This window comes from Ascaphus truei, chromosome 10 (assembly GCF_040206685.1).
Source record: "Ascaphus truei isolate aAscTru1 chromosome 10, aAscTru1.hap1, whole genome shotgun sequence".
Taxonomy (NCBI): Eukaryota; Metazoa; Chordata; class Amphibia; order Anura; family Ascaphidae; genus Ascaphus; species Ascaphus truei.
This window is the reverse complement of record NC_134492.1, coordinates 35,597,193-35,624,084: the sequence shown is the minus strand read 5'-3', so window position 1 is coordinate 35,624,084 and position 26,892 is coordinate 35,597,193. Positions and strand designations below refer to the sequence as shown.

At 41.0% G+C, this 26,892-nt stretch overlaps 1 protein-coding gene across 1 annotated transcript in view; it reads right to left on the bottom strand.

The window, feature by feature from the left end:
* CACNA1E (calcium voltage-gated channel subunit alpha1 E) overlaps positions 1-26,892 on the bottom strand; it is a 132,039-nt gene that overhangs the window by 37,121 nt on the left and 68,026 nt on the right. Inside the window, exons 7-25 of the mRNA XM_075615479.1 lie at positions 22,414-22,529; positions 21,552-21,605; positions 21,329-21,418; positions 20,929-21,138; positions 20,570-20,682; positions 20,179-20,291; positions 19,822-19,953; positions 17,206-17,278; positions 16,073-16,190; positions 14,186-14,253; positions 13,566-13,663; positions 7,547-8,218; positions 6,566-6,831; positions 6,185-6,359; positions 5,537-5,666; positions 4,852-4,911; positions 4,427-4,533; positions 3,627-3,723; positions 2,437-2,597 (exon numbers count right to left, since the gene is read on the bottom strand). Coding sequence (XP_075471594.1) covers positions 2,437-2,597; positions 3,627-3,723; positions 4,427-4,533; positions 4,852-4,911; positions 5,537-5,666; positions 6,185-6,359; positions 6,566-6,831; positions 7,547-8,218; positions 13,566-13,663; positions 14,186-14,253; positions 16,073-16,190; positions 17,206-17,278; positions 19,822-19,953; positions 20,179-20,291; positions 20,570-20,682; positions 20,929-21,138; positions 21,329-21,418; positions 21,552-21,605; positions 22,414-22,529 — 2,853 coding nt within the window. The remainder of the gene's footprint in view (positions 1-2,436; positions 2,598-3,626; positions 3,724-4,426; positions 4,534-4,851; positions 4,912-5,536; positions 5,667-6,184; positions 6,360-6,565; positions 6,832-7,546; positions 8,219-13,565; positions 13,664-14,185; positions 14,254-16,072; positions 16,191-17,205; positions 17,279-19,821; positions 19,954-20,178; positions 20,292-20,569; positions 20,683-20,928; positions 21,139-21,328; positions 21,419-21,551; positions 21,606-22,413; positions 22,530-26,892) is intronic.

Below are 26,892 nucleotides of genomic sequence, written 5' to 3'. Positions count from 1 at the left end.
ACGTGGAAGCAAGCTCAGAGAAAGCACAGTGAAGAGATGAAGACCTTGAGAGGAGAATTGCAGGATGCACTCAATAAACAGGGAACTCTCACTGATGAGTTGAACTTGCAGCAAAGCCTAGAGGTGGAAGAGCTAAAGCTGACAGCTAAGCACACATCCCAGCAACTTACAGCTCTGCAGATGCAGATTGCTGAGCTCAAGATACACCTCACCGAAAAGGAAGAGAGTGAAGAGGGGTCTGTGCGTCAAGTGGCAAGCTTGTCACTGCACTATGAGGCCAAGATGGCAGATGCCCGCAAATTGCTGGACCACATGGCCAATGAGAGGGCCCGGGTGGAGCTGGACAACGTCCAGGAGGAGCACCAGCAGCTGCAGGTCTGAAATAGAGAAAAGGTAACAGATTTAAGCCTTGCTCTGAGTCTACTAGGAGATGTGGAATAGCGACTCAACTCCAAAGAAGCTGAACTGGAAACTGCATTGAGTGGAAAAAGAAGTGCAGAAGGACAGCTTCAAGAGCTGAAAACTCAAATAGCTATTCTTGAATTTCTTTAAGTGATACCATGAAATGGCATGAGTCTAGGATAGTAGAAATAGATTCCGGACATCAGACAGAATTCAAAAGTAAACTGACAGAGGCTTTGCAAGACCTGAGCAAGGGTTACAAGTAATGGACGTTTAGTGCTAAATTGGAGTCCATGGAAAAGATGGCAAGAGAAAGCTATTTGCGTCAACGCTCTGCAACTGTATCCATACAGTCTGCCTACAAAGAAAGGATTGCCCGACTCAGGGGAAAACTCATGACCAAGCAGTCAGAAGAAAGACTGTACTTGGAAAAAGTCCTCCTCAAGCGACTGAGGGATACTGATCTCAAGCACCGTCTGGAGGAGACACTAATAACCTGGAGAAAGGGCTACAATCCCAGAGGGACTGAGGGTTCTCATTCTACATCCACTCTCATTCAAGCCGCATGGATAGCTCGAGTGAAAGTGGAAAGATGGGCTTTGGCCGTGGTAAGCTCGAGCTTCCCACAGACAGGGGAGCTACAGTATGTAACAGGGACTTATCACTGTTTGAGAGACCCTGCCTCTAAATCCAGCAGCGAGCTGGTTAATTGCACACAGGCAATCAACCAAACTCCCCCTGGCTGATTAGGACTCTGAGAAAAGCCTGATGTGAGAAACCGGAGAGAGATTTCCTTAGTTCACATTTGGTTGACATAAGGAGAGGAGGACAGACCAGAGATTTCCTTAGCCCACAACTGGGCTGACCTGAGGAAAAGATGATGTCTTGATACGCACATAAGAACTGTATGCTGACAGCAAGACAAGGGGACAAGACCTCTATACCTGGACACAAAGTGTGCCATAGCACACACGGATGCTGACCCAGGAGAACAGAGAGGCCTTCCTCTACAGCAACAACACAACAGAAACAGAGAAGAGACTTTCTTGTTGGACTGGTGTGTGTGTGTGTGTGTGTGTGTATATATATATATATATATATATATATATATATATATTTGTTTGGGGTGGTAATCAGCCTAGCCATCCAGTTAGATGGGGCATATACAGTGCTGTCTAGTTATTCTCCAAAGTGGAGCAGGTTTTTCTTTTACGTTTTGTGTTTACATTGTTAAAGGAACATGCAATAATGCCTTATATTAATTTCACCCTAAAACAGTCACCATTTGCATACCTCTGCATACATCTCTTACAGGCAGGCACACGGACTTAAGCAAATTAATTTTAATGTGTCAAAATAGACCACTGTTTCGACAGTATAACGCTGCCTTTGTCAAGGTGAAGGCCCTCACCTTGACAAAGGCAGTGTTATACTTCCAAAACGTTGTTCTATTTTGGCACATTAAAATTCATTTGCGTAAGTCTGTGTGCCTGCCTCTCACTGTTCATCCTTGTATTTTATAATAGCATTTAATTTAGTAGCAGATATGCGGAACTTCAATGGTAGAAAATGTGGGCACCAAAAAATATACAGGAAAAGGACAAACAGCCATTCATCATGAGTACAAGGTGAAAATCAAGATCTCTGAGCACTTCAAATTATTCAATTCATTAATTGTTTGTTTAATACATAGTGAGTGACCAATGTTTTCGCCCCTATGGCCTTCCTAAGTATCCCTTACTCTGAGGAATGTTGCTGGTGCCGAAACGTTGGTTGCTACTTACTTAGTCACATCTCACAAGATGAAGTAGCGAGCTACAGTAACACCTACTACTGGCTTTTACACCATATTTAACTTTAAACCACGATTATCCTCATCTGTCCTCGTCTTGGGCGCTGTGCAGCAGACAAACAGTACAAGAATAATCCAATGGTGCTAGCAGTTGGTTATTTATATGATTTCCCCTTTACATTAATGATTACATTGTAAAGGAGAAACATCTCTCACGAGACACAATCATTCTCCAGACGTACATGCATTCTTTCTCTGTGTCCTTGGAACCATCTGTGCAGTAGAAGAACTTTCCCTTAAAGAGCTGAACAGCGATGACGGCAAATATAAACATGAAGAGTTTGTACACGATGAGGATATTAAAGACGTTCTTCAATGAAGTAACCACACAATCAAAGACTGCCTGGGTAGAGAAACAGAAGATCAGTTTTCACAAGCAATAATAATATTATTATGATTATTATTTTAAATATATTGCTGAAGTGTGCACAGAGCTTTATGTAGATTCCCTGTCCAGTAGAGTTTACAATCAAATTATTTTTTGGTGATGGATACACAGAGAGATGAAGGAACTTACTCAAGATCACAAAGAGCTGACAATAGAATTTAAACCTGACTTCAAGTGACATTAGCACAATACCACACCAGCTATCTACATCCAGATACCTTCCTTTGATATTCCTATACCTATTTGACATACACAGACACTTTGCTCCTGCCTTGGTCCTGTTCTGCTCCTTCCATTGGATTACTCCCTATTCACTTGAGTTTCTTACGTACTTAATAGCCTTGGCATTTTTCTATTGTCTTATTACTTGTTTCACAGACAAAACTGTGTCAATGTTTACACCCTGCACTCAAACAAACACAGCTAATTTTGTATACCTACATCCAGAGTAGGGAGAAGGAGTAGCTCAGTGAATAAAGCAGAGCAGGGGAACCTGGTTCAGTTCCCAGTGTTGGCTCCTTGTGACATTGGGCAAGCCACTTTATCTCCCTGTGCCTCAGGCACCAAAAACATAGATTGTAAGTTCCATGGGGCAGGGATCTGTGCCTGCAAAATGTCTCTGTAAAGCGCTACGTAAAACTAGCAGCGCTATACAAGAACATCCTATTATTATTATTATTATTATTATCCAACAGCAAACAACCCAATACTCATCAACTAAGCCCATAAGACTTACATCAAACCCAAAAGTCAATCAAAATTACAGTGTTAAACAGATCCTTGCACCAGCACCTGAAACCAGATACATGACTGTCAACTGATGTATGTCTCCTGGATGCAAAATTGGGGCATTTGCCATGCCAAGCATTCCCATGGAAAATAATTGGACCTGGGGGAGTATTTTTACCCCAGTTTTGCTGCTTGGAAACTTTGATCAATTATATTTAAAATCGCTCTTTATTAACCCTGCCTATTGCTCATTACCTTCAGTTTCGGAAGGCGCTTGATGGTTTTCAGTGGACGCAGCACTCGCAGCACACGAAGAGACTTAATGGTTTTGATGTCCCGGCCTTTGCTGGTCCTAACAGACATAGCACAAAAAATTACAAACAGTGCAAAGAAGGGAATTAAATGAGTTCATCGCTCACATGATGAATCCAAACAACATAACTGCCAGACAAATCAGCCCCAGTCACAGAGCCAGGATATGTTCTTCCGAAAGGGTATCTGGTGCACAGTACCGGTCTCTACTGCAAAGAGACACCTACAGTAGGTTTTCCTAGTCACTCCAGGATGACATACTGTAGTTACACAGTGTAGAATGGTGACACTGGCCTGAGGAGTGTCAAGAACACGTGTGAAAGGGAACAAATTTTGAAGGACTGGACAAAGGTCCACAGTAGGATGTGGATGGTGTATCCCTGATGGAGAAGCTTAATGAGTACTTCGAATACATTCACTTACTAGGAATAAAAATGCACAGATATTTTTTGTACACCCTGTGATATGGTGAAATACAAGGACTTACAATGATTGGATATATTTGGTATTCCACAACATACAAGTTCATATTTACCCCAAAACATTCCTGCGTGTGTTCCAAGAAATGAGCAGCCAATTAGGAGTAAGATGAAGATAGAAAGTGAGAAAAGGCAGATGTAAGAAAAACATACCCAGTTAGCACCAGAGATCCTATTTAATCTAACACGTAAGGAGCGGTAATTGTCAGTACAGAGATACACATAACACATGATTAAAGGCTCCCGAGAAGGGAAATGACTTACGCCAAGGCAAAGGCGATCAGAGCTCCCACCACAACCACAAAATCCAAGATGTTCCAGAGGTCACGGAAGTAGGAGCCATCATGAAGGATCAGACCCTGGTCGATCATCTGTGGGGGAGACAATTGCTTCAGTTTGTGTTGCCAACGAGATAAACAGTAACCATAAACCTTGCTGAGCTGAATAAAACTATAAAAACATTTCTCAATTAAACCATTTGGCTTGAGAGGCCTTTAAAGTTGCACACAGGGTGTAGTACACTTTATTTGCCACACGTAGGCTGCTATGCATGGTATTTTGGCGAGTAAATGCAAGGAACTTAGAGAGTCAGAGTTGTTTGCTTTGAATTAGCTTTGAGGCGAATGAGGTTTTGTAGGTTTGGTTGTGTCAGTGAATTTCTTCAGTGTTGGTATCTGTACCATTCTTACCTTTATAATCATCTCAAAGGTGAAGACGCCAGTAAAAACATAGTCGAAGTAACGTAGAACCTGCACAAAGACAGCAAAAGTCACCAGTACAAGTAGAACATACCTACAACTAGAGAATAACGGAGGGGAAGGTTAGGGCTAATAGGAAAGGTCAGGGGACAGAGAAGGGAAATAACAGTTGAAAAACTGTGTTCAAAGAAGATCAAGAGAGGAAATAGATACAGGGGTGATAGAAAATTTGGGGCTAGGAGGTCCGAGCAGAGAGTATATTTGGGGTGAAAATGCAAGAAACTAGAGAAGAGTGTACAGGATTAGATAGGTAGAGTATAAGGAAAACCACTGGTCTAAGGAAAGACAAGAACAGAAAAAGTTCCCCTGTTGTCTAGCACTCAACTCTGGTGTAAAGTTAAGGATTTAAAATGTAACCTTAATTGGTATGAAATAAAATAATGTGAGAGTTGAGTGCTAGACAATGGGGGCCTTTTTCTGTTCTCGTCTTTCCTTAGACCAGTGGTTTTGTCTATCCAATAGCCCCAGGCACCTCTCACCACTTATAAAGACTGTAGCAAGAGCCTTACCCTTCCCTCCCCCCATTCCCTCCCCCCATTCCCTCCTCTCCCTTTTATATCGAGGTACAGTATAAGGGAAGATGTTGAGGTCAAGAAGGTGCAACATTTGAACTCACTTTGTTGCGGTCTGAGTTGGTCAGCACAGGGTCTTCAGCTGCCAGAGCTATACTGCTTGCTGCAATAACCAGTAGGATGCTCATCTCAAAGTATCGCAGATTCACAATGTAATGACACACCTTCCTTACCCTAAAAACAAAGAAACTGCTGGAAACAGGGAGGCTGATTTATACTTACGAGCACATCTTCCCTACTAAGCAAATCACAAGGATTTGCCAGAGACAGACATAAATGCTCTATCTACACTTAGGGGCACCTATTCCATACTGCAAATAACATACAAATCTGAAAGAGACTACCAAGACATTTAGGTACACACTTTTCTCACCCTGTATCTTACAAGTAAAGAAGTCTAACAGAGTTCACGTGGCTTTCAGATGACTATATACATATGGACACATCTTCTTTAAAGTAGCACATGAGACAGAATGATGAAGCCATGACAAACACACACAGACTGCTGCATAATTAAGATACACTTCTTAGCAGAGGTCAAGCCAAGGAGTCTGAAAGAGACAGAGTGAGTGACACAGAGACAGACTATGATGCACATACTGTATGGACAAATGTTTTCACTTTGCAACATAAAAGAGGTCTAAGTGGCACAAACAGACAGACAAATGCACAATACAGACATACAGACGTACGGGTTGGTTGAGTTGAAGATAAGCATTGAACTGTATGGCACTATGGCCTTGGGGGACTCCAAAACCTTCTCTTTTATCTTCATTCTCCTCTCTTCTTCTCCTTCTTCAACTTCCTCCTCTTCCTTTCCTTGCTCCTGAAACATGAGACTGACTTCTCCAACCCTCATTTCAGTCACTGTAAAGAGGACCAAAGACCATGGATCAAGAAGTAGTAATTGTAGGGGGAAAATTTAAGAAGTGTGGTAGATAAGGATGTGAATAGTAAAGAATGAAGCAGGAAAAGGGGAGGGGGCTGGTTCTACAATTAATATGTCATCATGCGAAGGAAGAAGATTAAACCAGGGGACACAGAGACACACAGAGAGCGAGACGAGTCCTCACTCTGTACCACGGTGCAGTCGACTGGTACTCCGGCATCGGGTAAGGTGATCACGGTACTCTCTGTGACTCGCTCATTGCTGCTGGACACATCAGGTAAACTGCAACTGGTGGGAATAGGACTCTCTGCTTGGTTCCGCAGGGTGCCCAGCAAGGCCTGCTCACTGCAGTCCAAATCAAGGGGGCTACCATTTTTCCCATGGTCCAGCTCCTGCAGAGGGGCTGCATCGGGGACAGTGCTCTCCCATCCTACTTTCTTGTCACTTCTTCTGCACCACAACAATGGTGTGAAGAGAAAAACAGAGGAGGAACAGAGAGAATATTGTAAGAGGAAAAGAGGAAGTCTGAATGAAAGACAAGAACAGGGGCATGGTGTGTATATAAAAGGAACATGTAGACGAGAACAAACATAGGAAAGGAAGTATAGGCGATGATATCAGCATGGAGTGGAAACATACCATAAGTGAAATCTGGAGCAAAAAGAATGTCTGGTTTGCAAACACTATCAGCTTCACAATGAAGAACCAGTGCCCAAACTCTAAGTGAACAGTATAATAGGACAAAAACAGCAGTCTTTTAGTTGGGTCCACTAATTCTGCATCATAATTGACCCAGGATTCGCTGTAAACGATGAATAATGCAGCAGGCAAAAGCTTTAGGGAGTCCATGTAATTAAGTGGATGGCAGGGTAAAAGTGATATGCCTACTCTGTCCTCATTTACATGTCCCTACAAAGAACAGATGAGTGGCAAGTCAGTTTGGTAAGATACAGGAAGACAGGAGTGTTACTGCAATTACACACAGAGCAAAGAGGTGAACTGAAGGTAAAACACAGACAGAGGGAAACAGTACCCTGCTAAACGTCGCAAAGTAAGGCAAACACAGATAGTCAGATTAAAATGAGGCACAGGGACAAAGCACAGTAATTTAATACAGACTTATAGATGATCTCTTCCTCTAGGTATAAATGGCAATCCCTCCTACCTCTCCTCACAGTGTGTTGAGGATGGGCAACTCTTGGGAGGCTCCTCTTCCACCCTTGGTACCTCCTTAGCTTCTCCGTTGCTCTTCTCCTCCGTGGTGGTTTTTACTTCATCATCGACCACTCTGTCAAGCCCACCATCATGGCTGGCTGAGGTGCTGTTTGGGGTGCTAGACAACTCTCGACCTTCAGCTTTGGCCTTCTTGTGTCGGCTGCGCCGCTGGCTCTGCTTCCGGCGCATGGCTTCCTCAGGGGTCGCTCCATTTGGCTCAGTGTTATCAGCATTTCCATGCCTGGATTTCTGGCGCCAGTGTTCCTTGAGATGTTTATGAGAGGGGCTTTCCTCTCCTTCTGTGTGTCCTTCCCCAGAGTTTACTCCCACCTTGTCCTCTCGAGGCTCTTCCCCTGTCTCTGCTGTTGTTTCATCACTTGCCTTGGTTTTGCGGTAAATACTGGAGTGGGGGTTCAGTGCTGCCAGTTCTTCATTCTGAAGGGCCTCTTGACTTGACATCTGCATGTGTCTCCTAAGCTGGCTTGTGCGCTGCTCCCAAATAGACATGGTGTGCCGTTTTCGGCGATCATTCCTGGAGAGAGAAGGCAGCCACAAACATTCACTGCAGTAGCCATTCTCTATGTAACAGCCACGAAAAAGACTTTCAAGGGATTGTGAAGGCCTGAAATAAAAAACATCTTACACACTGTATATTAAACTGTTTAAAACAGTTATTCAGGGGCAATAAAGCAAGGGCTAAAATCACAGGGGAATATTCACTAACAGGCCCACCCATAATATAAAACAGGAACATACACCCAGTCAAGGTAAATGGAAAAATGTCTGATGAATAAACCTGTCTGGGTGGACAAACAAGGAGCAGCATCTGAGATAATAATTATTTTATTTTTAAAGCAGCAGCCCACGCCGATCACCATTATTTTTTACACTACTTATTTTTTTTTTACTTACTTTCCAAAGTGGTTTTTATTTGTAAAATCTGATGTTTCGCTCGTTCCGGCGATATAAGCATTTGAAATAGTAAGTTAGGTTGCAAGGCAGTCTAAAGGTTTCCTTGGTAACCTCCGCAGCTACAGATTAAGGATTAATGTTTTTTTTTTAACACTTGCATTATATTTGAAAGAGCAGGTCATGCTCGGAGGGCAAGATACTAACATTATAGGAGTTTGACTCATATGCTTCAGGGGGGATTGCTGCTTTGAGATCACCTTAATTCTTTGTTTCATGAGATGCAAGATATTTGGAGCACAATAAATAGTTATATAGTGTATCAACTTTATGAACTGGTCTTTACAGTTGAAGAAGTGTACATCAATTATGGAAAACAAAAATACAACTTTGTTAGATTGTGCAGAATATACTATGCATGGTCATTAGATTAATTGCACAAAATGATGACGCACGTCTGTAAAATAACGCGTGTATAAAATAGTGCGTCCATCTACAACTTACCGATAGAAATACAGTACACTTTGGCATTAAAATAGAAATGCTATATTTTCATGTGAATAATTAGAAATAACAGTGTTATTTCTATCTCTAGCTTTTAATTGTGGATGTTATCAATAGAATATTGACTGTAGCAATTTGATTAAAATACAAAATAATATATCTAGGATACACAAAGCACACAACCACGTGCCAATATTTGTAATTGTTTATATTTACAATCACAGAGTAACACTATTTTGAACCATTTTAGGGCCTATAGATATAGGTGCAGTACTATGCTACGGGGTCTGGCGCCCGAGGGGCCCCATGCTACAGTAGCTGCATCATAATCTTCCCACTAGCTTTTGTAGGGGGGACCGCATTCTGCGCTCCCCACGTGATGATCTTACAGGAAGAGAAATGGAAGATCGCTTTGGAGAAGCAGTCACGTGATCGCTAATGCCGAAGGGCCCGTGGCAGTCTGGTACCGCGGCCTGTACGGCACTCAAAGGGTTAAATTTACTACCCTAGCGTACCACTACTTTATTATTTACATACCTGTGGCACCACTGCTTTATTATTTACAACCCTGAGTACTACCATTTTATTATTAACAGACCCCCAGTAGCACTACTTTTCGGCTAGTTTTTTTTTTATTCACAACCCCAGAGTAACGCTACTTTTGTATTGATAAACTTATAGCTACTGTACATCTTCTATTTAAAGAAAAAAAAATATTTTAGGATGTCTCTCTCCCTTTCTACTTTCCCACTATACATATTGTATAAATATTTCTAAATATAGTCAAATAGCATTCCCCCAGTTTTCAATCAATGTAGATTTTGTTTTCCCAAGTCAGACACAGCCCCACTACTTTGTGAAGCCCCTTTGACCACTACTTATTCCTGATAACAGGCTAACCACCCTGTCAGTGCCAAAGGAAATGATGGGCACTTTCACTGGTATTTTGGTTTGGGTCTAAAATAAAATTGTGTTTGGTTTTGCTAGAACTTTATTGGGTTTGGTTTTGCTAGAACTTTATTGGGTTTGGTTTTGACATTTTAGAAAATATGGAGAAAAAAACGTTTGGAAAAATTAGTGGAGTAGGCTCCATCATTAGTAAGAGATGGAGACACAACATAATGGAGAATGAAAGCTCAACGGAAAGAGCATGCAGAACCCTCATTTAGTTGCCAAGAGATACAGGCTTTAAATAATCCAAGTGTATTTCCCAACATCAAGTCAAACAGACAATGAAGGTTAAGACTTCTACCATGAAATCAACCAATTTAACAACAAAGGAAATTGTCACCACAAGATCGGTATAGGAGATTTCAATGAAAAGATTGGTGCCCAGCAGAAAGTCGAAGCATCAGCTGGTAAATATGGTTACGGTAACACGAATGAACATGGGGACAGATTGGTAGAATTGGCAAAATGTGAAATCTTCTAGGTCATGTATACATTATTCAAAAAGAATCCATAGAGAAAATGGACATGGAATGGACTCAATGGAATCAAGAATGAAATTGACTATATCCTAGCTAACAAGAAACCCGTCATTGAAGTGAAGACTGCACAGTCCTTAATCGTTTTGCAATAAGGAGTGATCACCAACCTCTGTTCGAAAATAGGTAGGAAAATATGTAATGAGACAAAGAAATTACTGACTGGACCACCAGAAATGAAGCAATCACAAGATGTAAGAACAAGGATGGAATATGCAGAACTGTGCAAGACTATCCAAAAACGTATAATTGAAAACGTAAAAAATGTAGCTGTGATATGGTGATGAAGGCCATCTAATACAGTATAACGAAAGTTTAAAGAAGCAGCGACTAATGATTGGGAAGAAGTACTGTAAATCATTGCATGCAAACAAGATGATGGATCAACATTAAAAGACAGTGCACTTATCATAAAGATAGTTGAGGACTTCTACATGAAATTGTACGAGAACACAGGGCATTGTAACAGGGACTTATTCGTTTAAATAAAGCAGCGTCAGAGTTCTGAGAATCCAGCAGAGAGATAGTTGATTGCAGCCACTCAATTAACTAGTGTTCACCTGGGCTAATGAGAGCTCTGTAAAAAGCCTCATGTAAGACACACTAGAGAGATTCCTTAGCTCACATTTGGCCTGACAGAAGGAGAGCAGAGGAGCCTGTACACAGACACTGTCTTGAGCACAAAGGCTGTGCTGAGATCAAGACACTCAGAGACCTATATTTCCTGGACACAGAAGACCCAGGAACCTGCCAGAGATTGACATGGAGGGCCACCAGCTTAAGGTACCTCCTGAGATTTTGGGGTGATAGGCTGGTATTGGCAATATCCATCCAGTCCTGCATATAGGGTCTGGGGAAGTAAGTTAGCCCTTACACAGGGGGGGGTTTGTTATTTTGTTGTTTTTGTATGTTTTGCATAGATAAAGGAACAGGCGCAATAAAGCCAAGATATAATTTTCACCCAAATCGGTCTCCATTATATGTACCTCTGCACACATCTCATAATCCAGAGGATGAGTGATGAGTATGAGCGAGAGGAAACTACTGATGATGTACAATGCATCATTCCAGAAGAAGTGACAAAAGCAATAACATCTACCATATGAAGAATGAGAAGGCTCCTGGTGAAGATTGAATTACAACTGAAATCTTAGTTATCCCCCAATACTAAAGTGCTCATTTACTCTGCACTATCGCAACTGCACTAACATGACTATTTGTATTTAACTGAAATCTTGAAAGTAGATGGGAAAGATGTAGAGAAGATCCTTGCAAAACTCTTTCCATGCTGCTTGAATAACAGGAAAATTCCAGAACAATGGAGTATTTATAGCCATAGTTATTCTCATCCACAAGAAAGGCGATTAAGAAGACCTCAAGAACTATAGACCAATCAGTCTACAGTACTTCCAATCACTTACAAGTGTTTTACAAAGATACTAATTAGCGACTGCAACAGACAGACCCTGGACTTCACCCAGCCTAGAGAACAAGCAGGATTTTGTAGTGTATACAACACAATGGACCACATACAAGTCATACAAGGAGTAATTTCCAGTGCGGCAGGGAGACATCATGTCACTAAAGCTTTTCACATTTGAAGAATTTTTCTAGACATGGGATTATGAAGAAAAAGTAATACAACTCAGCGGTGAATACTTAAAGTCATTTACGATCTGCAGATGGCATAGTTATTTTTTAACAAGTCCAGAAGACCACTGGCAACTAATCAGAAAACTCGCCAAAGCAAGTAAAAAAATGGGCTTCCATATGAATCTCAGCCAGATAAAAGTGATGTTCAGCAAAAGTGTCAACTCGGGAAAGATAAAAATAAATGGAATAGAACTAGAAGAAGTTGAGGACTATGTCTACCGTGGCCGGCAAGTAACAATGGATATGAACCTTTTGAATGAAAACAACAGGAGATTCAAGATGGGATGGGACATTTGGAAGAAACAAGACTATACTTCAAGGGAACCTTCCACTGTGCCACAAGACTGGCGTATTGGGTTCATATAGGGATGTGAAACTTGGACCCTAAATGTGAAGATAATTCAGAAGCTTCAGACAACTCAAAGGAGTATGGAGAGATGTAAGCTGGGTATTACCCGAAGAGACAGGGGAAAAAATGAATGGGTTAAAAACCAAACAAAAGACTGTGACACAATTACAAAAGAAATTACCATCGTTGGACAAAGATGGTACTCGACTGGATTCCAGGGGATATTAAAAGACCAAGACGATGACTAAAAGTAAGATGAGAGGATGAAATCATAAAATGTGTTGGAGTAACGTGGAGAAGAGAGTCTTGCAACTGCAGTACCTGGATCGACAAGGGCTGAAGATGATGATATACAGTATACATAGAATGCATGATCTAACTTGTTTCAGAGTATGTCCCCAAATAAATGGTTAAGGAAAATGTTGTATATTATTGTGTAAAAATATATTAGATAAAATAATATTTTTCTCTCATATTGTGCTGACAGCTGTGCATTGAATTCTGCAGGCAAGAGTCCGTGCTCCATAGAGCTTACAATCGAACTTTGGTGCCTAAGACACAGGGAGATACAGTAAATTGACTTGTGCAACATTAGGAGTTGACAACAGGATCAAACCAGGCTTCTGTACTATACTGTATATATATATTTTCAGTATGGCACATATTTATGAACACGTCTTCTGCCATAAAACACCTTCTTTCACTTGAAGACATTTTACAGGCCATTGGGACCCACTGGGATGTAAGGTGTCTCCCAGAGCCAGAACGTGTCTTATGGCAGGAGATTGCCAAGTAAGCCGTATGGCCTTGGCTAGTACAAAGAGTTTTAAGGCGTAGCTTAAGTTCAGCACATAAAGTTACTATAGTGGTTACAAAAATAACTTTTAATTTGCTGAAACACTTTCTATATTTGGATAATTTGGGACATTAGTTCTACTTGCAATGTATCATTAAACCCATACAATGATACATATTAATGTCTGACACGACAATATTTGTGCATATATACATTTTTTTGGACATGTTATTGTTGTGTACTGTAGTTTGAAGAAGTAAAGCTGACTCACTCTACAGATGCTGCATTAGGTGCAGACATGGGGCTGACCTCCTTGGCTTTTTGCAGGGCATGCTTCTGATTAAATGCCTCCTCTTCTTCCTGCTCATCCTATGCAGAAGACATTTAAGAAACATCAGTTGTTCTCAACATTACCCACATACACCCCTTCCATCTTCAGAAACTTCAAGTGTCCATGAAGAACTGCTAAAATATGTCAACCCTACCTTGCAGGTAAAGTGAGAGCTGCATGACGCCGCAACCATACAGCAATATTAATGCCAGTGAGAAATAATTGGAAGAATTCACTTGCCTCCAATAGACACCTTTACCAATGTCAGCATGTGATTACATGCATGAAACAGCACAGTCTAATCTTAACCAAAATCCTTACAGCACATGCTCAAAACAACATTGCTCAATATTCAAACTGCCAAACCAATCACTTGCACAGAGATCGTTTGCCCAATATGGGTAGGAAGCCCCAAATAAGACACAATTACATTCTGATTTGCTTCTTTGCTGCAGGTGCCCCGTGCCACAGTGAACAGTGCTGTTCCTTTGTGGATCCACAACAATGAAAGATCAGAACGAAAAAAAGACTCATATCCTATGGTTGTACTGCACACTTGCCTTGGTTAGCTCCTGTGCATTGGCCAGGTTGTCCACAGCAATGGCAAGAAACACATTTAGGAGTGTGTCTGACAGAGTTAAGCATTAAATAAACTCATAACAAGGAGGCAGAGCAGCACGAGCAGGACACATGGAGAACGGCAAAACTCTTCAAAATGACAGCCCACTGAGAAACAGCTGATAGTAAACGAAAATAAATAATTGCCTATTTTATGTGAAGCAAGTCGAGGGAGAGAGACCTGTGCAGCAGCTGACAGAGGAGTAGAGATTGAGATAGTTGTGCTAGTTATACTTAGACAGAAGCGGTGGAAGACATAACTGAGCACTGTATAGTGAAACAGGTGAACAATCATAGGTAGCTGTGCATATTATATCCATTTTACAGTAAGAGCATGCTGATTATACTTTAGTGGCAGATTGCATACAGTAAGAGAAATAATAAGTTGTATTAATTAATTTATTTACTTTTTTTTGTCCTTTTGTCTGTTCCTACATCACACATATTTACTAAGCAGTCTTCTTCCATACTGCTAGACACCTTCTGGCGCTGGAAGACACCTTACAGACCATTGACATGAATGGGCTCCAAGCAGGGGCATAGCCAGGACGGCCTGAGAATGGGCTCCAAGCAGGGGCATAGCCAGGACTGCCTGAGGTAGGGCATTTTGGATTGGTCGTGGGCCAGAAGAAACTAGCTCCACCAAAGGTGCCCTGGCATTGCACCAATATAGTCTGGTTATTTTCCGTGTCAGTGTATAGTGTGGTCAGGTTATACTCAGCGTCATTGTATTCACTGACACAGAGTATAACCTGATTGCACTATACACTGACATGAGTACAAGTGGGAGGGGGAGAGGAGTTGATATATCTGAGAGGGAAGGGGTGACATGTGGGATCAGGTAGAGAGGGTGGACACATGGGGTGGGGGGGGAGAGGGGTGACACATGGGTGGAGGGAGATGGGGTGACACATGGGTGGAGGGGAAAGGGGGTGACATTTGGGGGGAAGAGAAAGGGGGATGACACATGGGGGAGAGTGGTTGGGAAGCAGTGGGTTACAGGGGAGCAGTGGGTGAAAAGAGGGGCAGTGGGTGAAAAGGGGATGACAGCTCCTACTTTCTACTCTGTTTGCTTGCTCACGCCACATCGTCCTCCTCTTCCTGTGCTCCCTACCCTCATGGAGCTCTCAAACCCCAAGTGCCTGACCAAAATATCCAGTCCTTAATGATGAGTGAGCAAACGCATCACCGTCCAGGATGGAGCTTCTCACTCCTGCACTCATATAGAAGTGGCAGCGCCGCCCCGGGAGTGAGAAGCTCCATCCTGGCCGGTGATGTGCTAGCTCGCTCATCATTAAGGTACTCGATTTATTGGTTGGGCATTTGAGGTTTTAGAGAGGGCCTTGCCTGCTCAGGTCCTACCCTGACCATGCATATTCCACTGGAAGGTGCCTCATGGTAGAAGACATAATCTGTTGCGTTCTTTGCTGAAGTACATATGTGGAAAGCAGTAACAAAGTGTTTTTTCTTTCATGTTACCAAGCAAGCATTAGGTAGCCCCATTAATTGATGTGGATAAAAAGAAATGGTACTGGGTTTAAATGCAGTAGAGTATAATCACTTAAAACATGAGAGCAAAATTCATGAGGTCAAAGGCATTGATTAAAAGATCTCTAATTTGGAAGAGAGAGAGAGAGATCATTTAAAAAAAAAGTCCTTTGAAACTTCAGGTTTGTGATAATGTGGTTGATAATGGCTATTACCTGCTTAATTACTAAAACAAGTGGTAATTAAATGATACTGGTTTGGATTTCTTTATGGAACCATTATTGAGGATGGGTTACGCTAGCGAAGGTTTCTTGAGGCTGTAGATCTAAATATAAGGATACAGTTCCCAAAAAGGGTGAGAATGATGAAATAAATGGAAGACCACATTCCAGATCGGACACCACCTTGGGATCGGATCCCGTTGTACATCACCTCATTCCAGTCCTCTCCAGTCAGGATCTGAGCCAAAAACAACATGTCAGAAAACATCAAGACAGGACACCTAAGGTGGGGGAACAAATGTCACATATGGTCACATAGTCCTGCCACCAAATAATGGTATGCTGGATTCCTCCAACTGGTTTTATGTGGATGCTTACAATGAAACATGTAAACTATGAATTCAACAACAACAAAAACGAATCCAACAGTGCACTGCAATTCATTGCAAGTTGGGTCATCTGTCATAAACCTTGCAAGATAGAAGTAACAGCAACATTTGCAATATAATGTTTTATGTAACATACCAATGTTTCAGGCTCAATTAAATAATTATTTGTCCCCTATTTTAGTCTATTCCATTTCAATACAGCAGAACTCTTCTTCATACTGTACATGAAGGACGGCTTCACAGCATACTGCTGTATACGGTTGTATTAGAGACGAAAACACTCTCAGTAAATGACATGCATGATACTTATTTTTTTTTTAAATACTTATATGCACACAATAAATTGCAAATCTAAGTTCTTCAACTTTTATTTTACCATCTCAAAAGTTTTGACTCTGATGTCAGGATTCAGGAAAAATAATTAAAAAGTGCAAGGCCTCCCGGTGCATGTATATATATTATAGGTATATATTATAGAAATAGTGTATTTATTTATATATTATACCTGTATACAGTAGTGAAGATAACAAAAAATAATCATACACAGGTTCATTAAATAGGTAAGATCAACAATAATTTTCTTTTTAAAGTAAGTATCACAGATACACAGATTGTTGCTTGGGTCGGGGGGTTGGGCGAGATGCTGCTTGGGCCAGGCGAAAGGGACGTTCTTTGGGGGGCAGAAGTCACAGTCGGACTTTGCACAGGGCGGTAAAATGTATAGCAGCAGTTCTGTCACTATACCACTGAGCACCAGATGGGCCCGATGCATATTGCAGAACACTGAAAGTGCTAGGGATTTATTTGAAAGAGTCCCCCATCATTCCCCTCCCACCCACGTCACACACAATGTAAAACCTTTACCTGGAACACAGTCATGATGGCAGCGGGGAAGGTGTCAAAGTTTGCAGAGGGAGTGCCATCATTAAAATTAAATCTGCAAATAAACAAGTAAAGAGAAAGAAAATGGACTAACTGTAAAAAGCGCCAGCACCATATTGATGTGCTATAGTTAAGTGTTTTTCAAACTTTTTTTCTTATGACCCCCATTATAAGGCCTCGTTCAGGGTGCCAGCTGCAGGACTCGGAGGGAGGGCGGGAGGGAGGCAGTGCGGCAGTTTGCTGGGCGATCTGTGTTTATCCCCCAGCAGACTTTTCAGCATTGGGGAGGGGGCGGGGTTACACACAGCAGGGTAAGTATCGAGGTTGCAGTCATGAAATCATTCTGAAGAATGATTTCATTGGCTGCCTAGGTCCCTGTGACGCTGCTGCAGCTCCAAAAAACGAAATTTTCGTTTATTGAAACTGTAGTCAGCTTCAACTCCTGGCCTCGGAGACAGGGCGGTTGCTACCCTGACAACCAGTATTCAAATTGAATACTTTGTTTCTCACGGCAGCACGCACGGCAGCACGCCCTCCCTCCGAAGCCAGCACCCTGAACGAGGCCTAAGAAACACATTTTTGACGGCGACCCAAAGAAGAAAATGATGACCTGAGTTATCATAAAAACAACCGCCAACTCCATTGCCTTCCCATCACACTCAATTCCTCCCCCTTCACCCCCCACTCAATTTCTTCCCCCCTCCCCATCGGTCCCGCGTTGGTGAATGTGGAGGTTGGGCCTGAATTCCCGCGCGGACCGGCGGAGGGATTGGAGTGAAGACTCTGCTGCAGCAGCTGGTGAGAGCTGGGTTCTGGCAGCCGGATGCAGAAGTTGGGCCCAGGAAAATTGTCTCAGCTCTCCCACCCCCCTGTCGGCCGCACTGCTAGGGGCAGCCCAGTGAATAATCTCCCACGACCCAGTCACAACTCTGAGTTTGAAAAACACTGCACTAGTTGCAGAGTTAAAGTCAGTAACCGTTTTTTATTTAATACCACTATCTGTGCAACTGATGTACTGACCTGCCACATAATTGCATATTTTAATTACACGTTTATTCCTAGTGTAATTCGAAGTGTTGTCAGCAGTGTTGTTAAGAGAGGATTTAATAATGTAAAACTCATTTAAATAATGGAACTTTCCTCCTGCATTAAATATCTACTTTTTGCTTAGATCAGGCTTTTCTGAAGCCTTTTTTAATTGTTGAATTATGTACAACATAGCTGGTTGTTGCCGTGTTCAATACAACCAATATATCTTTATTGCTTTTTTTCTTTATGCATTTAATAATTATTATAAATAAAGGACACATATTTTTTTTTCTTTCATGTTAACAAGTAAGCATTAGGTAGAACCATTAATTGATGTGGATAAAAATAAATGGTACTGGGTTTAAATGCATGACTAAATCCACAAAGCTCTGTTAAATCAGGGCTCGTAACGTGACATTAAGTAAAACAGGAACTGACGTTACGTTCCTTCAGTAAACATGAAATCCTCAATTATATGCAAAAACACGTCAGAACTACGTCTAATATGCATAGGTTTAGCGGCACGTTACTGTAGCATATAATTGGATTATCTTCCAATAATGTGACATTACACCAGTTTGGCGTTACTCCTATCCAGACTCCGAAATAAGGCTTTTGCTGAATGTAGGAAAGAGGAGAGGGCAATATTGTTATTTGAATTATGCTTAACTGTGGCATTACACCCATCCAGACACTTCAAAAGCCCTATTTCTGGTTGTGGATTTGAGTAACTGCCAGGTTTAGGTATAACTTAATTCCCTGAATTAACTTTAACAGACTTTAATTGATATGTGATGTTGTGGTATTGCCTCATTTGCATATAACTTGCATGTCATTATCACCACGCCCATTATAGTTAATGCTATGCTTATTACAGGAGAGAACATGACTTAACATTATTGTCGTTAGCATGATGTTAAATTGGGTTAAATTGGGTTAACGCCACATAAGGTCTTTGTGAATCTGGGTTTAGGACTTGATTAATATTACAGGACTATAATGTAGTAGCATTGCCAGCTGGCTTCTGATCACCCTATGATGTTTATCCAAGTATGTTTTCTTTTATTCTTCCTTTTATAATTTGGGTCTTCATTGCTAGCTTCAGACTAGTCGGGTCCTAATATAAACTAACGGGAAAGGGAGTTGAATAGCCAGGTACCATTCTGTTGCTGATAAGATGGATCTTTAATCAGAAAGACTTCCAGCCAATGTTAGAATGGAACTTTCTCTCTTTTGAAGCTCCTTAACATGGATTGAATTAATCAACTCCACAACTTATACATTGGGATTTTAATTAATTCCATGTTGCTTTTGGGTCACACGGATAAAATCGAAACACTGATAAACGACAACCCTTACATTTATAAGAGAAGAATGTACTGTTCGGGGTTAATTTAAATAGAAGGCCGTAGCAATTCATTGATGTTATTAAGAGGGGTCATCCTTAAAAACTGGATTTTATCATTTAGATGTACTGTACTTTATTAATCTTCTTTATTTAGGCATGATTGTTACCAACGCCCCTGTGTTAGACAAGGACAGTATTAGATATAAGCTCTTCTCATATACCTGCCACCGTACAGCTGCATTCCCAGGAGGGCAAAAACTACGATGAAGAGGAAGAGGAGGAAGAGCAGGCTGATGATTGACTTCATGGAATTCATCAATGATACCACCAAGTTCCTTAGTGAGGCCCAGTATCTATAAAACAGGTATGGGGGATGACTATCGGATAACAATGATTCAGATATACTGTAAAGAGGGGATTTGGATGTGAAAAATCCAAGGAGATGAATTCACGATGAGGCACAGAGGGAGCAGTGAATTACAGAATGATATACAATATCACACGGGCAATGAAGAGTTGTATCATGGGGGTGTAACATTAATGGGAGTCTGGAAAGAATGAAGTACTACTTCACTTACTTAGTTATTTTGAAGATTCTCAGGAGTCGGAGAGCTCTCAGGACACTGATTCCAAAGGAGGTCCCTGGTCTAAATATGGCCCAAATCACTTCAAATATACTCCCCACTGTCACCTACAGAAGGAAATTGATGGTGAGGGATTCATGGTGAGAATGTCAAGTTTGAAATTTAAGGACGGACATAAGTTTCTTATAGAGCAGTAATCCTGGAATGTTAGTCTGGTCATGTGCCTTTGAGGATGTGTTGGGTGGATGTATGGTGTTCTAATGCACGTGGAGGTAGAGGTTCGAACACAAGTATCCCATGTGTAGGTCTGTGCTTTGTTATTCATTGTATTTGTATGGTTTTGGAATTTGTGAAACAAGGTCAGGAGAAGTGGTGGTTCTCTCACCCCACAATCAAAGCAGTTGAAGGAGGAGTGGAAGTAAAGGCGTGGTCCCATTCCATATAGTTTAAAAGACATCTCAACCAAAAACAGCCCGAGAAACAGAAACTCTGCATAGTCTGCAAGACAAAAATACAAATGCGGCACTGCACGAGACTCATAAAGGAAATACTTATTAATCCAGCCTCAACTTTTTACTACAATACAAACTGTGTGCATCCCTCTCTTAAAAACCCATGTAAAAACCTAGACCATGTCCCATCTACATTTTGCTGCCAATTAATTCTCTGTCTGCCCATTAATGGTAAATGTTCACTATACAGTATTAAGTCAACGTCTAAGAAATTCTGGAACAACTAACTTACAAAGGAGGTTCGAGAGCCATATGGCCTGGTTATGGTGAACAATAGCCACACAAGCAGTGTTAAGAGCCACCACTGTCAAGACCATCCAGTAGAACACCGGGGATTTGATCATGTGACGGATGGAGATGCGCAGGAGTCGTTCCTTGTGGCGGAAATAGGAAGCACCATCCACTTTGGCACTCTTGATGCTGGCTCGTGCAAGGGGGGTGCCTGCAAAGACAAGTAGGAAGAATATCAGATATTTACACCTTGCTCTTTTGCCCATCAAACTCCATTGAGTGCTATTAAGACATCTGTCCAAAGCACTATGGGTCCCTGAAAAAGTGAAGTGATTAACTGCTAAACTACTTCTTGGCTTCACACCTCAGCACAGGGGATTGCAACAAGACTCACCACCTACCGACAGAGGATATGTCAACACAGTGGTCCTCACTAGAGTCTCTGTTCATGGCTTCTGTTCTGCTCCGTTTAATGGTTGCTCTTCTTAGAACTATAAAGATACAACAAACTGGGGGTCAACAGCAGTCACCATGTGCGTGGTTCAGAGAAGCACATACAGTACAAAGGAACATTGACCTGGAATCCTTGAGGTGCTGAATTAGCGACGTGAACATATTTCTTACCTTCTAAGGCAGAGGTCCCAGAATTTTTATTTTCTTCTGCCAACATGACTTCCTCTTTATAAAGAGAGAGAGAGAGATGTGAGTGAATTTGAAGGTTAAGAGACGAGAGAAGGATAAGAAGAGAGAAAGCTTTATAGAGAGCCGTAGTACTCTGCTTATGTCATTCACAGCTATTAGCCAAACCTCAGAGAGCCATTTAATATTATTGCTTAACATTTGCTCCATCCTATACTGTGGTGCAGAGTTTTAAGAGCTGTGCATTCCCTGAAGGCTAATAAGTATTCATATATGTTATTATACAAGACACTTCTCTACCACAATAGTGTTTTCGTTATTTATTTCACATATCTAAAGAAGGCACATATCTAAAGAAGGGAGGCACCTTAATGATCTTAAAATATCAAATACAAAATTATTCCACTTTTCAATGTTTATTTGGTGGTTCTGTACATTCATGTTTTTTCCTTTTATTGCAAAACATACCGTATCAGTATCTATCACTTTTGCACTTAAAAAAACTACCTTTGTTTTATCTTTGTGTCTTAAACTTGTGATATAGAGGAGGTTTCCCAATAGAAATGGAACCATGCTTTTTGTTTTTTTATTCCTTTTAACTGCACTATAAAATAATTGTTGGCTGGTCTTTTCCAGTTAGAGCCAGAAACTGGAATCCTTACAAATACAACATCTATGAATAATTCTCTAGTTTATATGGCCTTTTTTAATCCCTTTATGTTGGATGGGAAAGTCAGACATTGATCGGTTTTGCATTGCTCTGCAATGTTGCTCTCAGCCATATGTTGCTGTAAAGCAGGTGGCTGAATTCTGTATGTCTAAAGAGAGGTCTTTCCCCCAGACTCGCCTGCTTTATCTATCCATGCTCGGTACCCGTTTAGCTCCCTCTCGATCTGCTGCTGCCCGCGCAACTTCATGAAGGCCCGGCGGTTCTCCACACGCTCCCTCTCTTTGGCAAATTCACTGTAAGCACAATAGGAAAGACATAGGCTTCAGTTGTGGCAAATAGTGCAGAATACATAAAAGCAGGGAGAGTATGATCAGATGCATACAAGAGGAAATAATTCCTGTGCAAAAAGGTGAATGAAAAATAGAAAAAAAATAAAAATTAATGATAAATGAACAATAAACAATAACACATCATTCATATAAAAAATAAGGCATTTATTAATTTTTCATTAATTAATAAACATCCTATTTTTTATATTAATTATAAGTGTTATATTTTATTGTTAATTTCTCATTAATTATTACTTTTTATTTTTCATTCACCTTTCTACTTACATGTAGTCATTATATTTAATTATTTTTGCATATATGCTTATTATTATTATTATAATTATTATCATATAATATTTTTCCATTAGTCACTCTGCCATTGGTCTTTACATCTGTATATGTTTCGTATATTGTTGTTGTTTACTCAGTTCCATCTATGTTGTGATGTTTTTATTCCATCATTACGTTGCAATTACTGCATCTTGTTATATACATTGCTGTCTGCTTGTTTAAATGGCACATCTGAAACCGCTGTGTCTATAATTGCCTAGCTACATTGGTTATTTAAACCTGTGCCCTAGTCCTGACCAGTGAAGAAGAAGAATCAGACACACTGTCTTAATCATCAAATGAAAAGGGGTTTAATGTGCCAAGGAATCCAACGTTTCAGCAGTAATACTGCATTTCTCAAGGTGTAGGTCCTAGTCCTGACCAATCATAGCCCTGATGAAGTCACTTGTGTGACGAAACGCGTAGGTTCTGATGCCGTACGCACGTGATGCGTGACTGTGAAGAGGCTCAGCACACGGGGGACTCTTCCATTGCTTATGGGAAATCAGCTGGCCACCTGTTTCTATCTGCTGTGGACCAACGGATCCCCTGCTTGTGCAGTCCTGACTGCTGTAAGGATTCACGTACAGTAGACTTACAGGGAAAGGATTTGCAATGCGTGGAGTGAGCTTGACCTCTATCTTCCAGTGTGCCTGGCGTCGTTCGCTCAAATGCATTTTTTAAGGCTCTGCTTGCAAGTGATTTTCCTGTAGACTGTGATTTTTTTTTTTTTCACTTAAGTTTTTCTTAAGTTTTCCCAACAGTTGTGGGAGGGAGGCAGGGGAATACAGAAATCAAAAGAGGGGGGGGAGGAGGTAGGAATGGTGCAACATTCCCGACGAGCCCATTTCACATACTGTAATAAAAATATGTAATACATGACCACTGGCCAAAATGAATAGTTTTACACTTATATATAAACTTTAACATCATTTCAGATCAATTCTGTTCATAACCCTCTTTATCTTATGTTTTTGGGTTGGCTGACCCTACGAGCAAAATGGAGAACAGAGAGGGCCTCATTGGAGGATATTGGACTGATCTATGGGTGGGTGTCCCTGCGTGTTGAGATCAGCCACGGATGCCAAACCTTTTGAAACTTTGAGCCATGGAGCTTGTGCTTCTTGTTTTGTTTTCTTTACAGATTTCCATGTGATGTGGTTCATCACTTTAAGAAGCGGCAATTAAGTCTCCTTCATCATATACCACTGTTCCTGGACTTCGTTTAAAACCCTTTCCCTACTGGATTACTACCTCATTGGGACTGGCTTGCACTCATTGTCAGAGAGAGAGAGAGAGAGAGAGAGAGAAAGAGAGAGAGAGAGAGAAAGAGAGAGAGAGAGAGAGAGAGAGAGAGAGAGAGAGAGAGAGAGAGAGAGAGAGAGAGAGAGAGAGAGAGAGATTTAAAAAGATAAGAATAGCAAGTTCTTTATCTTTAAGAGTAGGGGGCTTCAGGTTAAGGTTGCCCAGAGGTCATAAAGGATCAGTTTATACATACACAAGTCTCGTCTGGTTATTGAAGGGATCCAATTATTTATGGTGCACTAAGTGAGGAAGGACTCAGGCCCCGCCACAGTACATATAGACTGTGGAAATAGAGGGGTTACATTTATAACATTTTACCAGGAAAACATACATTGAGAGTCACCTCCCACTATCACATACTGTATGTCTTTGGCACATAATAATGTTAACAACATTACAAATTACAGTTACAAACATGTTTAAAGTAGGAAACAGCCAAAGTCTTGAAAGAACTTAGACAGGAAGCAGATTTCAGAGACTCCTGTAAATTGCTCCAGAACTGGGGTGTTCGGTAAGAGAAGGAATAGAGATCAGATTCTTTATTGAACCTTAGAACCGTAAGCTGGTCTCTGGAGGCGGATCTAAGGAGATACATGCTGTGTACAGAGGGGATGAGAAGCCTGCTTAGATAATTGTTTTTTTCTCTCCAGAAAGTATAAAGTATAGGAGAAAGGAAAGATGTACTAGACTCAAGGGATAGCTAACCTAGTCCAATTAACATATCACAATTGTGGGTGTTGAAGTTGCTGTACCATACACTATATCCTTAGTTAACAATTGGCTTTAGCATTTGCTGTGCAATGCACTTTCTGACCAATGGACCTAGGCAGGATTTATTTCTATAAAGTGTAACCAGTTTGGAATAGATTTTGGATGTCAGTACCCAACTATTTAAAGCAGCATTCCTGACTTGATTTTTTTTTTGGGGGGGGGGGGGGAGGGGAGCGGGGGGGGGAGAAGAGGGTGTTAAATCGATTCGGAGCCAAGGGCAGTTGGTAACGTCAACAAGAAATTGTTGAAGCTCACATTTGTAAATGTTCTAGTGAATAGGACTTTAGGGCTAAATTTGAATAGTTTGATTCTACATACTGTACACAATACATTACTGCATGATCACTGAAAATATCAGGCAAGATACCAGTGGTTTGGTTTCTGTTGGGACAGGAGGTTAAGATCCAATCTATGAGTGAGTGGTTACAAGATTTTAGATCCGATCGAGTATGTTGAGAAATGATTTGGGTAAATTTAGTGATTTGAATTGTGTACAGATTTGATTGTCTTTAAGGTTAAGCCAAATGAGGTTGAAGTCACCACGAGTAATGTGAAAAAGCGGAGCACTACCAAAAGATAAATGAAGGATTCAGAGGGGGCTGACATATAAAAAATGTACACCTTTATTGGATCATATAAGACCCCCAACGAGGTAACATAACGTACCGAATATGCATATTACTATATGAAGTCACCAAGAACAAATAGATCACTGTTTCTAATTAAAGAAGAAGTATTGCCAAGAAAATTAGACATATCAGATAGGAATTGCAGTGGGGCTCGGGGGAGTGGGGAGGAGGGGGTGAAAATGCCAAAAATAATGATTGGCTTTGAGAAAGGAAGGCATATCTTGCCAAATACGTTTTCACATGAGGATGGGCTACAGGGGTTATTTTAACTATAGAGTGACCTTGAAAATAAATAGATATATCAAGAGTGTTGGAACCTAGCCATGTTTCAGTAAGAACCATGGCTTTAAGCTTATACAAGAAGCATCATGTCCTACGTTCATCTAGTTTCGGCATAGTGAATATGCTATGAATATTTATATAGACAACAGATAGCTCTTTTGTTTTTTTAGAAGGGACAGTTTCAGCGGTGTGCGAGTTAGTGGAAATAGGAGGGCATGGATTTAATTCCATATCGTCTGCTAACAATAGTAACAAAAGGAATATAACTATAAATAATTGTTTGTGGATTGCAGAGGAATAACGTTTAAAGTGGCAGTTTGATTTATTGGTGCTAGGTGGGCTGTATTTCAAAACTCTCCACCAACATTCAGCAGGTAATGCAAAGCTTTTAAATACGAGAGGGTGTATGATTACATAGCCGGAGCTCACACAGGAAGAGGCATTTAACTGGGAAAGAGTAAGAGGTTTCAGTGAGGTCACAGTAGCGAAGAGAATTGCGGTCAGTAACATTAACATTATACGTAGAAGAGCTAAGATCCTTACAACAGTAGTTTTGTAAAAAGTGATGAAACGAAGGTTACAAGTGTTAAGAACAGAAAGTGTAGCATATATCAATCTCCAGCATCCAATGCGGGTGCTGTCGTCCCAACCTTCGTCTTCTGTTCAACTCCTGTGTAACTCCATATTGTACGCCACTAGAAAAATGTGTCACATTCAAGATGGGACACTTTACAGGTATGCCGTTAGCCCCCCATGCAGAGCTGCATCGACACACTGTCTCTAAAAATATAGGCCTAAGAAGTCACGTGATCACAATTAAATTCTGCCCAGACACAGTTCAATTAACACATGAGTGCCACTGTGTAAATGGTATGCTAATTGTAATCAACACTTCTCATACCTACGATAGCAGTTGGTTTTGTTAAAATTGCATTCTGTACAAAGCTCACCTTGTTTGCTTCTAACCAAGTCACATATTGTAAATATGCAAGGAACAAGACAGGAAAAGT